This window comes from Juglans microcarpa x Juglans regia, chromosome 3D (assembly GCF_004785595.1).
Source record: "Juglans microcarpa x Juglans regia isolate MS1-56 chromosome 3D, Jm3101_v1.0, whole genome shotgun sequence".
NCBI classification, from domain to species: Eukaryota; Viridiplantae; Streptophyta; class Magnoliopsida; order Fagales; family Juglandaceae; genus Juglans; species Juglans microcarpa x Juglans regia.
The window spans coordinates 33822357-33840894 of NC_054598.1; the positions used below are offsets into that span (position 1 = coordinate 33822357).

The following is an 18538-nucleotide window of genomic DNA, read 5'->3' on the forward strand; positions in this document are numbered from 1 at the left end:
AACTTTGGAGAAGCAACATGCAGCAGGGTTGATATTTTTTTTTCACATTCTACATATTTATTGTCTAAATTTATTCTAGATACTGCCCAAGTTGTCATAATCTTTTGAAAAAAACTTTTAGTACTTAACAGTTTAACCTAAATGAACTTTGGGGAAGCAACATGTAGTAGGGGTTGATATTTATTTTCACATTCTACATATTTATTGTCTAAATTCATTCTAGATGCTTATTTTTTTCTTGAGCTTGATATTTATTGTCTAAATTTATTCTAGATATTGCCTAAGTTGTCATGATCTTTTGAAAAAAACTGTTAGCACTTAATAGTTTAATATAAATGAACTTTGGGGAGCAACATGCAGCATGGGTTGATATTTTTTTTTTCACATTCTACATATTTATTGTTTAAATTTATTCTAGATAATGCCCAAGTTGTCATGATCTTTTGAAGAAAACTGTTAGTACTTAACAGTTTAATCTAAATGAACTTTGGGAAGCAACATGTAGCAGGGGTTGATACTTTTTTAAAATATTCTGCCTTGTATCTATTTTTCTTGTGTTGCCTGGTATCTATTTTCTTGTGCTACCTCGTCTGACAAGTTAAACATTACGATTCTTAAAGGATGGACACTCCATTTGAGGAGGACCCCTTCTTCACCACTCTCTTACAAAGTAGAGGAGAAGATTGTAATAACACTCCAACATATGAGTAGTATTCTAATGTTGTGGTCCAAGTAACTCCCCTCCACGGTGAAAAGAGGTCTCCGGCAAAAAAAGTTCAAAAAGGTGCATCTTTCATTGTTGAGGATGATAACTTACTTGTCTTCTATTGGCTCAACATTAGCATTGATGCCATACATGGTACTGATAAAAAATCCACTCAAATGTGGGACATAATTTCTGAGTTTTATCACGAGTATAAAAAACCAAATACTGCAAACCGTTTGATATGGTCATTGATTAATTGTTGGTCCATGATCTAGAAATGCACAAATAAGTTTTGTGCATTTCTAGCACAGGTAGAATCATTGCACTCGAGTGGTGCGACCGAGCAAGACAAGATATGTACCATTTTCTATTAATAATGTATTTATTTATCTATAATTTATTTTCTGACAATATTCCTTCACTTTTTCAGATTGAAAAGGCAAAAATACTGTACAAAGAGATAGAGAATGAGAACTTCACACTGGAGCATTATTGGTGTCAATTGAGACACCAACCCAAATGGTAGCATCACATGATTTCAATAAATACGAGGAGAAAACCACACGATAAACGTTGAACCGATGAGCAGTCAAGTGAGCTGACGACGTTGTGGAGGAGAACATTGAGAGGCCTCTAGGTAAAAAAGCTGAGAAAAATAACTTGAGGAAGTGGAAGGCCTAGGAATCATATGATGCTGAGTTCAACATGGCATTAGTAAAAATGACCGATGATAGACGGTTGTTCATGGCAGAGAGGAAAGCATGGGTGACGAAGCAAGAGGAAGATAGAGGTGCACAACTGGAACTTGATAAGAGAAAGTTCAAGGCGGCAATCATGAGCAAGGATCTTTCTGGCGTGACTACCATGCAGCAAGCCTATTACCATAATCTCTAACCATACTTCATAGAGGTGTGTAATTGTTGGCTATGATTTCAGATTTCCAGCTTTTAGTGGCTGCCCAGGCACATGTTTTGGATAAACATGTGGCTAGGCAGCCACTTTGAAATCTGAATTGGTTTTTTTTTTTTAAATGGTAGATTGTATTTTGGAAATGTTAACTTTTTGTGGGCTGATTATAATTTGAATTGTGACTTGTTTTGGAAGGAGAACTTCACACTTGATCTGAATTGTCACTTGAAGTAAACTGAATTGTCACTTGATTTTGGAAGGGGAACGCCATTTATGTAATCTGAATGTAATCTGAATGTTGGATATATTTAGATGCTTGTTAAATATTTTGTGTGATGGCAGCAAGTTGAGTTACATTAATATGAATGTTGGGTATATTTAGATGCTTGTTATTTATTTTCTGTGATGGCAGCAACTTGAGTTACATTAATAGTACATTTTTAACTTGGAGCTTGTTGTGAAAGATTAATCTGAAAGTGCATTTTTAACTTGGAGGTTGTTGTGAAAGATTAATCTGAATGTGCATTTTGTGTGATGATAGCAGCTTGTTGTTGAGTTAGATGAATCTGAATTAATTCATTGCCCAAGTTTTTATTACTTAACATATGGATAGTGTAATTGCAAGATATGAAAGAAAAAATTAAAAAAAAAATATTATTAAAAAAATAATATTTTATTATTTTGATGAATCCAATGGCTAATCTAATGTGGGATTATGGATATGAAGGTTTTATATTTATGGAAAACATGTACTTTTCATCAATTTTTAAAGATGAATTTGATAAGTCCAATGCTAGTGCTCTTATAGTGCACTACCACATAGGGATTGCAATACTGTGATTGAAAGTCACTATTGATAATGATGCACTATACCTAACAATATATGTCAAGACGCTAGCCATAACTTTTCACCGACCCGCTCGTCCTCTGCTAGGTTCCTGGAAAATGAACCAAAAACTGGTGTGTGTGTGTGTGTGTGTGTGTGCGCGCGCTTTTTCAAAGAGGACAGTACCTCAATTTTATTGATAGCACTCACTTATGACGGGGGAAAACTGTGGTTACAACCAAAAGCCTGAGGGTTACAAATATTCAGGAAAGACCAAAACCTAGACACTAAACCAAAAACAAGTCAAATACCTTGAGGTTACCAATATTCAAAAAGACCCAGACCCAGGTATAAAAAAAGACCATAAACAAACCAAAAACTATACAATATACCCGAAAACCAGAATAAGCCAACCAAGAAAACCAGATAAACATTAAAACATGTAAGGCAAACAAAAATAGACCCATTAACAAACTAAATAAAACCTAAACAGATTGAATAATAGGAAGACCTAGTCTTTCTATAAGCAAAGAGCCCTAAGACGAGACAAAATATCTATAGAAGACCACCATATGCCGTTGCTTCCCTCTGCTCCCATCTTTGCCAGGAAATCTACCGAAGCATTCCCCCATCTAAAACTATGAAATTCTCGGCTCGAGACCCCCTTGATAACATTCACGACTTTATCCCAGTTGTCCTCTAGATACCAGTTTTCACATCTCTGTTCCTTTACCCACTTGACCACCAAAAAAAAATCTAACTCCACGTCAAGATGCACAACACCCTTATTTTTAACAATTTGAAGACCATGTAACAAACCCATCAGTATAGCATAGTTATTAGTGCCTATGCCAATAGTAGCCGAGAAAGCCATCTACAACAGTCCATTACCTGAAACTTTGTCTAGCTTAAGTACTAAAGCTTCTTTCATGCATTTCTCAAGATTGCCAGATTTCCTAGATTCTATACGATCACATTTCTCTTCAAGCATCTTGATCTTTTGGTAAAGCTCTGATATTTCTCCATTGAGTTTGATAGTAGCATCAACCACTTTTCTTGTAACTTTACTACCAAAGTGAGCATGTGCAACCCTTTGCAAGCGATCAAAGGTAAATTCAACTCTGAATCTAGCAAATCTCAAGATTTCCAAGCTTCCCCACCAGTTAAGAAGCAAGTAATCGATGATCTGTACTACATGGTGGTGTCTCATGCTATGTATGCTCTCACATAACATATTAAACAAGTAAAGTTTCACCCTTGGACTGAAGGTAGAGTCAACACAAATATCCTCGTGTTTGGACAGCAAATCCTTCAATATAGGGGCCAACTTCCGAGTAACCATATAATCTCCAACATTGACAACCTCTTCTTTAAAAGCCAACAAATAGGGAAACTCGTCGTCTGAAATACTATCCTTACTTAGATTTTGTCTAGATAGTCTATATGAAGCCTTTTGCCACATTGATTAAGAAACCTTATGAATTTTGCATAACCCTTATCAGAAGACTCTAAAACTTCATCATTTAAAACTTCATCATAGTCATAAGATAATATGTTTTGATCATCAGCATTAGGTGTTACCATTTCTCCAACCTTCAAAACACTGTACAACTCATTTCTCTCTTCTTCACTGAAAGATTTTAAAATGTCACACAAGGTTATAGCTTGTACATTTTTCTTTTACGCCATCTCTTTTAGTGTGTCTACGGTGCTAATAACCTTACCAAACCTTCCAATACTATCCCTCAACTCTACGTCTCCATACTCTCCATTTAGTGATGCTATTACCTAGAAACCAAATAGATCAGATCTGAACCAATTATAAAATGGGAAATGATACTATATATGCCGCCGCATGAGTCTCCTCCCTCACTTTGACCGTTCATCATACATGTATTTTTTTAATGGTTAAAAAAGTGAATAATAGTGAATTGGTGTATTTTTTTTAAAAATATTTAAAGATGGTTAAAAAAATTTGAAAGAAAAAGGAAAAAAAAAAATTAAAAAAGTACAAATGCACTAAGCTCAATAGTAGATGTTGGACGATATAGCAGTACCACCCTTATTAAATTATGTTCTTTCAGCACTCATTTTTTTAACTGGGAGAATGGAATACCAAAAAGAACTAGAGAATTAACTTCCTTCACTACGGAATGCAAAATGTTATATATCAAGACTACAAATAGGGTGATACCCGCATGGTGCGGGCCGGGGTAGACCCTTCCCAGCACCCTGTCCTGCACCATGCGGGGTAAGGGTTTTCAACCCCACCCCCCGCTTCCAGGTGGCGGGGACGAGGTCCCCTGCCTCGGTGCCGAGGGGTGGGACCAAAACTGCACCCCACCCAAGCCACATGACCCATTGGGTCTAAAACCTATTTTTTGGTCCCAAATTATAATATAATTTAAATATAAATACAAAAAGAATTTAAACATATTAGAATTGTATTTTGTATTGCCTTGGCCTCCTAGGCCAGCCTTTATATAGGAGGTCAAGGCAATACAATAATCATAATTAAATAATGTGAGACTTAATATTGCTTAAGTATGATTATTGTATTACTTTGGCCTCTTATATAATGGTTGGCTTAGGTAGACAAGACAATTTAGTAACTTGAATATAACTTCAAGTTTTCAACAAATTGTATATATCTATATACAATATATTTATTTAATAAATATTTATATAAATATTTAAAATTAATTTTTTTATATATAGGGGTGGCGGAGATGGGGGGGGGCTAAGCGGGGGCCCCGAGGGCATGAACGGTGCAGGGTAGCCCACTCATTCAGGGGCGGGACGGACGGGAGTGGGGTAGCGGGGGGCGAGCCCCGCTGCCCACCCCTCCTACAAAATCATAGTGGAAACGTACTACAATATTCATTTTGCCCTTAATGTTGACTTTCGTTAATACTTTTGGTCTTAGTCAAAAAAATAATGTAACTTGAAAAAAAAGGATCCTAGCTAGGAATTTATAATTCTAACATTTATTTCTTTTAAAAATAAAATTTTCATATCAGTTAATGATACTGAAAAAATAAGAATATTATATATCGATCGGCATACCTCCGGCTTGACGCATTCTAAATCTGCAACAAATTGGCATTCTGTGCATTGATAATTGAGCGATAGTGGTTGATCTCTTATTTCTTCACAAGCATCACAATAAAATTCATCGTCGTTCACATCTTCATATTCAGCAAGACCATGCGTAAGCACGAGGGGATCTATATGGCATTCATGTTTAATTTTATATGGTAATGAACCGCATCTGAGATCAAAGTCAAAATCGCAACCAAGCAACTGAACCCGTATGATTCACAGCTAGACTTGCAAGCAGTGCTCTTCATGAACTGATCATCATCGATATTGTACTTGAATTGTAGGATATGACTATGGCCGTCGTATGTTACGGCATTCCTTGTGAAACTGCATTCTACGTGCAAAACAAAAGCGCAATCATCACACTCGTATATGCTTCCATAGTCAAGATTTAAATGCTTGCGACACGCATTACAATCTTCAAAACGGAGACTCTAAGTGTGAGACGATGGTATGGGTGAAATGGATGGTACATCTCCAGTGGAACCTGAAGGCAGGATTTGTGGATGAAAGCTTTCTTACAGAAATATCTGTCACAAGCATAGGTAGGATCTGTGCAGGCTTCCCCACATACATTGCAATAGACTTGGCGACCTTCCGCGATCTTAAAGAGTGACAATGGATGTCCGTGGTGGACATTACAAATCTGTTCTTCACCATTTTGATCAGATTCCGTAGTGGGCAACAGAGCGCAATCGATATCCATTCGGAAATCGCAACGCTTACAACCATAGTAGAAGGGCCCACTAACCCAGAATTTTTTACAAGCTCTGCATGTAAAAGGGCCATTTGGGTTAGTGTAAAGAGTGAGAGGACAGGGGTGAAAGAAGTGTTGGATCTTTCGCTGCAACTTCAGTGCAAAACACGATGGATGGGTAAAGCATTTACATTTTAAGCAACCATAGGACCTTGGATCTGAGCAGTATTTTCCACAAACGCGGCATGTAACTTGATTTTTAGGAATATTTTCAAAGCATACCAATGAATGGTGGTGGCGAAAATGTGCACCAAGTTGCTCGTCCCTTTCTTCAATGGCTGGCCTCATAAAAGCGCAATTAACATCAAGGCTAACATTGCACTCGTCGCAGTGAAAGCGGAAGCCAGTTTTGTAATTTGCACAAACATTACATCGAAATAGCTGATCTGTCTGTAGAGTAAGAGGGTGTGAGTGAAGAGAGTAATTCTCGTGTTTTCGCGGCAGCTTTGCGCAAGATTCGTGCAGCCGGAACACACACTGGATGCAACTATACGTAGGCCCGACGCAGGCATATTCGCATGCTTGCTTGCGTACGTCGTGGTGCATTTTCTCCTCTTTGTCGTCAAAGTTCGGTCTGTCCACACTTTGTGATTCCAATTCAGTTTGGCCTTTCGTTGATGTGAAGCTGTTAGCATTTAAGTTTCCCTTAAATTGTTCTATCATGAGACAGATCATCCTTGTAGTTGTTGACATGCGTTATTATCCCACGTTGTTCGTCCTTTTGTTAAGGTGATTTCCATATTCTTCGTGTAATTTGAGGAGGATGTCAATTTTATTTAATTTGATGTATTTTAATGCTTTGTGTTTTTTTTTTAATGTATTTTAAGGTAAAGGTTGTTTTTTTTTTAAATAAATAAAAATGAAGCTGATTCGATGGATTTAATATATTGATTAGAAAAGAAGATTAAAAAAATAAAAAATAAATAATATTTTATTATCATTGAGAGAAGAATGACTAATCAATGGTGTTTATTTTGAATAGATTAGCTAATATGCAAATAGTGGTATTTTTAGTAAAAGATTGTCTCAACCAAAGCTAATCCTCTAACAGGTCCAATTAATATTAACAAAAAGTAAACTCATTCCAGTGTCTCAATGTTTAGAGGGCAATTGAAATGTGTCTTTTTTGGCCTAATATGAACTCAAAATGCTTTGGTTAGATCAAATTTTAGATATGTTCATTACATTCGGTAAAGAGTCAAGCCACAACCACCAAGGGAACGAGGATGGTCACCGATAAGGCTAAATAGCCTTTTTATTTTTTCATACATTTTTTTATACTGTTAAACATTTTTTAAAAAACTAAAAAATTTATAAATTTATTTAAAAATACTTCATTAACAATTAAATAATAAATAAATAAAACATCAATCGGTAACTTTTGTAGTACTGCTACATCGACATTTTCCTTCCATAAAATATGACCATTAAAAATATTAGTAAAAAAAAAAAGATAGTTAAATTTCAGACATATACATTTGTCTATTAGAACATTCCCATTCAGTGCCCTAAACTACTGTTATCTCTAAAATTTGGAAAAAAAATTTGGGGAAGCTGAAAAACCCTCTCCCATCCCATTCCCTAAATTAGGGATTTCATTTAGGGGAGCCACTGTACATTCCCAATTGCCCATCCCTTTCATTTCCTGTTGTTGGTCCCATGTGTTCCTCTCTCTCCACTCTCGATTGCCCTCGTTCGTGGAGGACCTCTCTCGCACCGTTTGCCACCATTGATGGTGGTTTCTCTTCATCGGCGAGTATATGTAAGTTATCTCTTCTCTCTCACATATTCCCTCTTCTTCTCTCCATGGCTGGACTCTGTCCTCTCTTGCACAAATCGAACACACGTAGCCTCTCTCCCATGGCTGAATCTGGTACATTTTCGAGTTTAAATATTATTTTATTTGTCACTTTGGCCACTGAAATTACAGAACCATAGATTTAAATTAGTGCTCTAGGATTTGAATATTCATGGATCTATAACACATATTCACGGCAACTTTCATGTATGTATCTGTCATGATTTTCATATGTGTTACCTTTTTTACTTCTTGGTTATATGTATCTTGATCTGCTTGGCCACCGAAATTCAAGAACCATGCATTCTATTTGGTGCTCTAGGGTTTGAATGGATAATGGATCTGTGTATCATTCACGGTACACTCAATGCATTTATCTGCCATGGATGAATCTGAGACATTGCTCTTATATGTTTGAGGAAATTGTTTGTTCATTGAGCAAATTTGAGCAATTTCAAGTATTTTTTGCCTGTTCGCCTTTTGCATGATTCATGTCACACTGAAATCTGAATCTGCCATGGTTGAATGTTAGACTTTTGCTTAGTTTGGACTCGTTGTATTTGGGCACTTAATACTATTATTGTCAACATAATTTTGGGTATCTATGTTTGGATTTGGATAATTGGTTTTTGTTCTTCTTCTTACACCTCACTTTGATTGGCTTTGTTTGGGTTGGCTTTCTTTGGCTTCAGTTATCATCCAGTTAGTTACCTTGTTCAGAAAATGGAGATATATAAGTTAATGGAACTTCTTGAGTTTAAAGAATTTTGATTAACTTGTCAAAAAAATTGGGAATGAGTTCATTTTTCCTGTTCTTTCCTTCACCCGATTTTGTTATTATTTTAATACAGGACACACTGAAATCCGAATCTGCCATGATTAAATGTTATAGAATTGCACAATTTGGACTTATTGGTTGTATGTATTTGGGCACTCAAAATGGAAGTTTTGGATTAAAAATTTTGCAACTCTAGTTTGGATTTGGATAGTTGGTTTTTTTTCTTCTTCTTATACCTCACTTTAATTGGCTTTGAATGTGTTGGTTTTGTTTAGCTTCAGTTATCACTTTGGTTTACTCACCTTGTTCAGAAAATGGAAATAAATAAGTTAATGGAACTGATTGAGTTTAAAGGATTTTGATTAACTTGTCAAAAAAAGGTCGACTGAGTTCATTTTGAATTGTTCTTTCCTTCACCTGATTTTCATATAATTCTGAATATTCTTTCATGATTTGAATCATCAGTCTCTTTGTGTATCTTTGGACTTGTGCTCTAATGTATATGCCATGGCTGAATCTGAGACACTGCACCAATTGGTTTGTGGAAATTGTTTGTTCTTTGAGCAAATTATATCTATGTTATTATAGTATTTCGTTAGTTGTATGCATGTTTGATCTTTATATGATTCAGGGCATACTGAAATCTAAATCTGCCATTGTTGAATGTTGTGAAATTGCACAGTTTGGACTTGTTGGTTGCATGTGTTTGTTGGTTTGAGCAAATTGATATTACCTTACTATTAATTGATTTGGTGGTATCTTTGCTATTGTTCTCATGGACTGAGCTATTGTTGGTTTGAATAACCTAGTTTGGACTAAATGAGCTACTTTCTAATTTCTAATTTTATGTTCTTATTCATTTCGTATGCTGCTTAGTATTGAATTTTCCTTCTATAACCCCTTGGATGTGAATTGCTATGTTCTATTGGGACTTTTGCAGTGTTTAATACTGATGAATAATTATTTCTCATAGGGGCTACATGTCTATTGTTAGGCTATGATGATAGTGTTAGTGGAGGTTAATTCATAAGTGTTAGTGAGGCCACATCGATATGGCGGGGTAATCCTCACCCAGATGGTCATATTGCAGTTTGTGATAGTTTTCACAAAAGATAACTGGGGTTTGGGTTAGGTTTTCCAGCCATTTGATATTGGGCTCCTGTCTCATACATGATGTAAATTCTGTAAACTATCTGAACTACATTTAAAACACACAAGTGTTTAGTGAAGCGGATGGAAATGCTCTTATTTTCTATTTTACAAATTGATTTTGTTATTGGATTTGAGTTCTTTATCCCCTCGACTGTGATGATGAGAAAATCCTTGTGGGGACATTTGGTACTTTGGCACACACCTCCATGGCATGGTAACCCAGATGGCGAATAAATAGTGGCAACCAGTTATTGCAACCATGCGAGAGAGGGTGCCAAGTGTGGTCATATGTTACCATATGATTCCTGAGCTGGCTACCAAAATCACTTGCAAATATTGGTCTTAATTGTCTAACATGTGTACCACATTTCTATGTCTACAACTTTTTAGAGATAGATTCACAAGAGCATGTAAATATGTTCTTCACCAGTCTCTGGACTCAGCAGCCTGAAATTGACTGCATTTATGGTGGTCAATGTGAATAATCTCTCGTGACTTTGGATGACTCTCCACTCTCACCCCAAGTAGAGCCTCCCTCTCAAAGAAAATCAATCAGGAGTGCAAACTTCACCCCTGAAGACGACAAGTTACTTGTCTTTGCATAGTTGAATAGTAGTGTTGATGTCATCCAGGGAACGAACAAAAAACATGCCCAACTTTGAAAAACAATTAGTCAATACTTCAATGAGTATAAAGAAAGTATATCCCTCAAAATAAATTCGAGGGATATACTTGATTTTCTGCGAAATAATCACGGAAAAGACGTGCCCCTAAATATGATCACGTCGAATAAACTTACGTCGTTGATGATTGCTACAATGCCTCAATTACTCTTTATCAGCCTCAGCATTAAGAATAACATCCAACTCATTTTCAGAGGACAAATATGTTTGCAATTTGCGAAAGAAGAAACGAGCCATTTGATGAAGGGAGTTGGAGATGAGGGGGGAATGTTGAATTTCGGTTCTTAGATCAAATGAGACTTGGGTTTATGAAAATATGAAGTAAGCATAATGCGTATTTATAGAGGAAAAAATTACCGTTACATATAGAAAAAAATGTTACCGTTGGAGAAAAAGATAAAAAAAGTTATCATCGGAAAAATGACAAAGCATGTTACTATTGGAGAAATGACAAAAAAATTTATCATCAATATACAGATATGTATTACCATTAGAGAAATTGAAAAAAATATTACCCTTATATGAAAATGAAAAAAATGTTACAATTAGACAAACGCAAATCAAATATTACTCAAGTATATGCGGACAAAATCATATTAAAAATACCACTGCGTTGGAAAATGCACATATTAAAACAAATTATTATTTTTAATACCGATGTTGGATTGAAAAATAATATTGTATCCGGGGAAAAAATCTTATAATTATTTATAAAATTATTAAAATGTGATATTTAAAAAGAAGAGAATAAAACAAAAGAGTTAGTAGTTATGAATGGAAATGAAAGTGAGAGAAAAAAATAATAAAGAAATAATAGAATAATATTATTTTAATAGAATAGAAGAATAATAGGAAATAAGATATATAAGAATTTGTGAAGATGAATAAAATTTAAGATAAAATTATAGAGAGTATATTTTTAATTAAAATTTGTAGAAAAATTTAGAGAGAGAATGCTGTAGATTATAAAATTAGACCGCAGAAAAAGTAAGCGATAATTAAATGAATACCGTTAAATTAAATAATAAAATATGACTGTTGGTTGGTAACATCTGACTCCTAAAAGAGTCCATAAAATTCTGACCTTTCTTCGCTGCAGAACGCACGTCACTCCAAACTCTCTCTAAAGGAACTTGTCCCTCTGCTTTTCTGATTCTCGGATTCACACTCACTTCCTTTGCACAAGTCATGAGTTTATCCGAGAACAACAACGCGATCCGGATAGCCCAACAACAAGAACTTAATGAAGAAGAAGAAGAAGCGGGCAAACTGGCCGTCCGGTTAGCGAATGGAGTGATACTTCCGATGGTTCTGAAGTCTGCCCTTGAGCTCAACCTCATCGACATAATCTCAGATGCCGGCATCGGCGTGTTCCTCTCACCTTCTGAGATCGCGGCTCGGCTACCCACCAAGAATCCGGACACGCCTGTTCTGCTGGACCGGATGCTACGGCTCTTGGCGAGCTATTCCATACTCAAGTACTCCCTCCGGACCCGAGAGGACGGAGAGATTGAGAGACTGTATGGTGTGGCACCCATTTGCAAGTTCCTTGTTAAGAATCCTCATGGGGGCTCTGTTGCTCCTCTTTTCCTGTTGCACCATGACAAGGTCTTCATGGAGAGTTGGTAATGATCGCTGAAACAATGTTTGATGATTTTTTTGTTGTTTTAATTGAGCACGTTAGAGTAATAGTTACCCCTTCAGGTATGGATTAAGCTCTTGGATAATACTAAAAATGGAAATGATTTGACTTGCTATCAGATCCTAATGGTTAGTTGTTTATTTATTCTAAAAATGGGCTTATAAAATCAATATTCAAATTGGAATGTTCACATGTTTCGATCTGGACTCTGGATGTAGTCTTCACCAGTATACTTGACAATACTGCTCAGTGGAATAACATTGAATTTTTTAGGATTTTTAATGTCTGTTGTGTTTAATTTATTAGGCTTTTAAATTTTAAAGGACATCTTTTAATCAGGTACCACATGAATGATGCTATACTAGACGGCGGGATTCCTTTCAACAGAGCCTATGGAATGACAGCATTTGAATACCCAGGAACAGATGAAAGGTTCAATCGGGTATTCAACCAAGCCATGTCAAACCACACTATCTGGATCATGAAGAAGATACTCGATGTGTACAAAGGGTTTGAAGGCCTCAAAGTGTTGGTTGATGTTGGTGGTGGAGTTGGAGTTACCCTGAACAGAATCACTTCCAAATATCCTCAGACCAAGGGCATCAATTTTGATCTGCCTCATGTTTTAACCGATGCACCTTCTTATCCAGGTACTAATTTTAGTTCTTTCTCTGGTTTAAGAGTTTCATGACACAATTAAGATGTATATATAAATAAGCATTAAGTTCTCTGTTGATGTGTCTGGCTATCCTATGACTTTATCTGTCTTCGTAATATCATTATCTCAAATATGATGGTTATCCCATAACTCAATTTTCTGCCAAACAGCCTTGATGGCCCTTTATTTTTCACTTCTCAACCAGTTCTAAATGCAACTTCCGGTTGGATCAGATTGTTGCTGCTCACAACCTGCATTGTTGAGACAAGATTAAAGTATAACTTATTCATAGAGCGTTTGATGGTGTAGGTGTGGAGCATGTTGGGGGAGATATGTTTGATAGTGTTCCATGTGGAGATGCTATTTTCATGAAGGTAAGTCCCTGTGATGCTGCTAGCCCTTTTGATTGGTTTATAGATTTTATTCTGTCGCATAACCATCTCGCTAATGTTGCACAGACTAATAGTAATTTCAAAGACCAACATTACTTTAGGATAATAGGATCGATATGGATGATAAACATATGTTATATTGTACAAAACGTCTCAACCCAAACCACCTCTGGGATTCTCCCCAGATCGCTCTTTCTCTGTTGTCGTATTGATGTTGTATTCTGAGGCAACATAAACATAATTATTTAGGACCTTTGGCATTATTGCATGCGCGGTAGACTGGTAACCAGGTGCAGGTTACTGTGGCCAGCCTCTGCAGTTTTTGGTCATGGTCTGCAAAGTGAGAGAGGCTAATCTATATATATTATGTTATTTCTTCAACTGATTATTTAGTAGTTCTATTTATTAGTTGTCGAAACATTGAAACTTGCAGTGGATACTCCATGATTGGAGTGATGAGCATTGCTTAAGACTTCTCAAAAACTGCTGGAAAGCACTTCCCAAATCTGGAAAAGTGATCATTGTGGAATCAATTCTTCCTGTGGCTCCTGAGAGTAATGTTTCCTCAAATATTGTCTTTGAGCAAGATTTGTTTATGTTAGCTCAAAACCCTGGAGGAAAAGAGAGGACCCAAAAAGAGTTCGAGGCATTAGCTTTAAAATCTGGGTTTTCTGGCTGTGAGGTCATATGCTGTGCTTACAACAGCTGGGTTATGGAGTTCCACAAGAGAGCAGATCCTTAAGTTGCTGGAGTAACTATAATATCCAACATCTTTGGTTTGTATGAATAAGTTTGTGGTTTCTCTTGTCAATTGTGTTTGATTTATTTTCTATTACGAGTATGTAAAGATTAGAACCTCTCTTGTAGGAAATCTGGAAAGTCACGATTGTATCATAGATATATGATCCAGTTGTAAGTGATGTTGGTTTTGTCACTTGTAGTTGCTCTCTTGTAGGAAATCTGGAAAGTCACGATTGTGTCATAGATATATGATCCAGTTGTAAGTGATGTTGGTTTTGTCACTTGTAGTTGCTGCTGTTTTAGTTGGGAGCACAATTGAACTGGCTCCAGTAGGTCTGTAGGTGCAATGATCTGTTGTAAAAGCAAAATCTAGCGTCACACTTCAAGATGCAAAAAATGGGTCTTAAAAAGGATCTTACATGAACATTGTCATGAGATAGGGAAAAAACTAAGGGTTTTTATTTATTTATTTATTTTTATTTTTTATTATTATTTTTTTTTGTAGTTCCTAAAACTTGTAATCCTAGAAGTTGGTTCACCATTACATGAGTGCGTGTATATTTTAGAACCGCCTTTATATATATATATATATATATATATATATATATATATATATATATATATATATATATAGGAAAACATAGTAATTACATTAATAACATAGGATTACAACGAATTCTTACCAAACCAAACGGCTTGGGATACATGCATTGGGACATTATCCCACCACAATTTAATATTCTCCATATTCCAAACATAATGAGCAAGTCTATGAGCTGCTTCATTGCCTAATCTATGAACATGTGGAACTTTGCACACACTAAAAAGTATGTGTTTCTTTCAGCAAATTCCCAATAATTGATAGAGAACTAGCAGCTGCTTGTAGCTCTTGAATCATTATCAAGCAGTCACTTTCAAGAATAACTTTTTAAATACCCCAGTGTATACAAAATTGAAGTCTCCTAAACATAGATAAGAGCTCAATTGTTTCAGGATCAGCGACTTCCTTTTCAACTTTACTAGTAGCCATGATAACATCACATTTCTCATCTCTAAGTATAACACTCGCCCCTGCTTTATATTGATTGAAGAACGTAGTTCCATCTACATCAAGTTTGATAAAACCGTGAGGAGGTGGTTTCTAACCAATAGCAGTGAGTTTTTAGTTTTGAGCATGGTGTATCCTCCAAATCCTAGTGAAATTTCTGCAAAGACAAGGCATAGGCAATCACATATCTAGGTTTTTTTTTAATAATAGAGAGTCGAAGGTCATATGTCCAAGAGTGACCCCCTCCCCAGTTTATTTAAAAACCTCACTTTTGGTGGAGGAATACCTTATACACAACTAGACTGCCAACAAATAAACCCAGAAATAACTCAACTAGTAAAGCAACAACTCAGTGAACCTCAACCCACTTACTTAGACTTATGCAAATAAGGTAAGCTGTTGCGATCAGTCCGAAGGATTCCCTTAAGCGAAATTGGAATGTCCTCTAGTGAAAACCATTCTTCATTACATCCACTACTTCTCATCCTAGCCAAAAAATCTGCAGCCCTATTTCCTTCCCTGAACACATGCTGAAACTGAAAATTTGTTCTTGATAAAATCCCACTAATTTCCTCCCAAGAATCCTAGCTCCAGATACCATAAGCTGCACTTCCCATCTTTCAGCCAATTAATCACCAATAAAGAATCAAGCTCCAAAATAATGTTATCAACCCCAAAGCACAACATATTTAGGTTCATAATAGATTTTTTTCATGAATCAGCTTATTTCTCCTCAACCAGAATCCCCAAGCAATTAAGAAAAAAGTTGCCAAATCATCCATTGTCCCTTTCTCTTTCAACATCAAGGCTAAATCCAATATACTCAGGTATTCCTCACTATCTTTCAATATAAGCAGATAATTGTGTCAAAATTCTCTAATTTTAGGGCAATAGATTAGAGCATGCGGAAGGTCCTCCAATCTACCCTTGCATAAACAACATGTAGCTTCAACGTCAACATATTTTTGCATCGGGTTGTATTGAGTGAGTAAAAAGTTTCTACAAGCTCTCCAAGCAATGATCTTAACTTTATGGAGAATTTTCATCTTCCCCAGCACTTTCCACAAAGAATTCTGTCGAATGGGACTAGAACTTTCACCTTCACTCTCCTCCAATTTTCTTTTAAAGAATCTGTAGGCACTCTTGACCCTAAACCTTCCATTCCTTTCTTGGATCCACATCCATTTGTCTTCATTTCCTCCTGGACATATTATGATCTTTAGAATATCAATAGCTATATTTGGATTGAATAGAGCTCTAACTTTCTCCACATTCCACCACTGTGTATTATTGTCAATCAGAGTATCTACAGTATCATTCTAGTCCTCCTCTTCCATCAAATGTAGCTCTTACTGTAAAGCTTGATGTCTTGAAATCATTTCATTAATTTTCCTTTTCCTACTCACCACTGACATCCTTGGAGAAGATGTTTCTTAGCTTCTCATATTCCTCGCCATGTATAGTATAGATTAGAACCCAACTTAAAATAAATAAATAAATAAACTTGAATTTGGAAAGTACTTAGATATATAAAGTCAATGTAACAGGGTATCTTCTTCTTGCGGGATTCTCTACCCTCGTTTAGCTAAGAGGGCCGTGTTGAAAGTCTTCAAATCTTTTTAAACCTAACCCACCTCTGAATTTAGAGTCAGACATCCTTGGAGAAGATGTTTCTTAGCTTCTCATATTCCTCGCCATGTATAGTATAGATTAGAACCCAACTTAAAATAAATAAATAAATAAACTTGAATTTGGAAGGTACTTAGATATATAAAGTCAATGTAACAGGGTATCTTCTTCTTGCAGGATTCTCTACCCTTGTTTAGCTAAGAGGGCCGTGTTGAAAGTCTTCAAATCTTTTTAAACCTAACCCACCTCTGAATTTAGAGTCAAACATATTTTTTCAGCTGACCCAGTGTATCTTCCTTTCATTCTCTTTCATTCCCCACAACAAATGTGTCATCATACTTTCTAACTCATTACAAAGGCAATTTGATAGTTTGAAACAACTCATAACATAATTTGGAATAGAAAGTGCCACAGGTTTTAGTAGAACTTCCTTGCCTCCTTGAGATAATTGCTTCTCTTTCCAAGTCTGTAGTTTTTGGCACACTCTATGTTTAATCCCAGGAAAAGCATTTGACTTAGCTTTACCAACCATTGGTGAGAGGCCTAGGTACTTTTCATACTATTGGACATTGCTTCCACCCCACAGAGACATAATTTTCTCTTTAATTTTAGCTATAACATTCTTACTAAATACCATAGATGTTTTTATGTCTATTAATTTTCTGCCCCATGAAGCATATTCATACTTATCCAACAGCTCTTGTATATTCTTATTAGTAGTATCAGCCTTGCAAAAATTCACACTATCATCCGCAATCAACAAATGATTAAGTCTAGAGGCCCCTCTACATATCTAAATTCCTGGCACAATTTGATTATTAGCAGCTTATTTAAGCAGATGAAAAAGTCCCTCAGTACAAAGTAGAAAAATATAAGGAGACAGTTGATCCCCTTGTCTCAATCATCTGCTTAGAGTTATAGGCATTTTTGGTTCTCCATTGATCAGTACATAACAAGAGGCTGAGGTAAGACACTTCATAATCAGATGGGTCAGTTTGGATTCGAAGCCTAAGTTATGCATAACCTGCTCTAAAAAATATCATTCTACCTTATCATACGCTTTACTCATGTCTAATTTGAGAGACATATAGCCTTTTTTTTCCTCTCATTCTCTTCTGTCTTAAGTAGTGAATGAGCTCATATGCAATGAGGACATTGTCTGTTATTAGTCTACTAGGTACAAAAACACTCTGGGACTCAGAGATAATGCTAGGTAGAATCTATTTCAGTCTGTTAGCAATCACTTTTGAAATAAGTTTATAAGTGACATTGCATAGACTTATGGGACAAAAATCAGCTACTTTCATGGGGAATTTTTTCTTAGGAATCAAAGTAATGAAAGTGTGATTTAAATCTTTAGGAAAGTCACTAGTATTTAGTGCATTAAGAACAGCTGCAATAATGGATTTGCCAATGATATGCGAATATCTTTGGAAAAAGATAGGGGACATACTATCAGGTCCAGGAGTTTTAGTAGGGTGCATCAGTTTCAGTGCCTGTAGAACCTCCTCCTCAATGTACCTCTTAGATAATTCCTCATTCATCTATCTAGTAACTCTTCTGCCAATATTTTTCACAATATATATCGAACCCCTTTGATCAGAAGTTGAGAATATAGTTTGGAAATACTTTATAATTAGCTGGTCTAGCTGCCCTCCTTATTTCCAAACCCCACAATCATCTTGTATCTTCTTAATCTTGTTCTTCTTTCTTCAGT

General features: G+C 36.0%; 1 protein-coding gene across 1 annotated transcript; it reads left to right on the forward strand.

Annotated features, from left to right (window-relative positions):
* The first annotated feature begins 11768 nt into the window (after nt 1-11768).
* On the forward strand, nt 11769-14358 carry LOC121256134 (caffeic acid 3-O-methyltransferase-like). Its single transcript, XM_041156790.1, has 5 exons — nt 11769-12336; nt 12693-13003; nt 13321-13385; nt 13837-14235; nt 14272-14358. Exons 1-4 carry the CDS (start codon nt 11900-11902, stop codon nt 14143-14145), a joined length of 1122 nt encoding a protein of 373 aa, XP_041012724.1. The 5' UTR covers nt 11769-11899; the 3' UTR covers nt 14146-14235; nt 14272-14358.
* Nucleotides 14359-18538: the final 4180 nt, after the last annotated feature.

Excerpts from the sequence above, each read along its gene's own strand:
- LOC121256134 (XM_041156790.1), top strand. The coding sequence starts at position 11,900 with ATGAGTTTATCCGAGAACAACAACGCGATCCGGATAGCCCAACAACAA. Across the intron at positions 12,337-12,692 it reads AAGGTCTTCATGGAGAGTTG|GTACCACATGAATGATGCTA; the intron begins GTAATGATCGCT and ends TCTTTTAATCAG. Across the intron at positions 13,004-13,320 it reads CGATGCACCTTCTTATCCAG|GTGTGGAGCATGTTGGGGGA; the intron begins GTACTAATTTTA and ends TTGATGGTGTAG.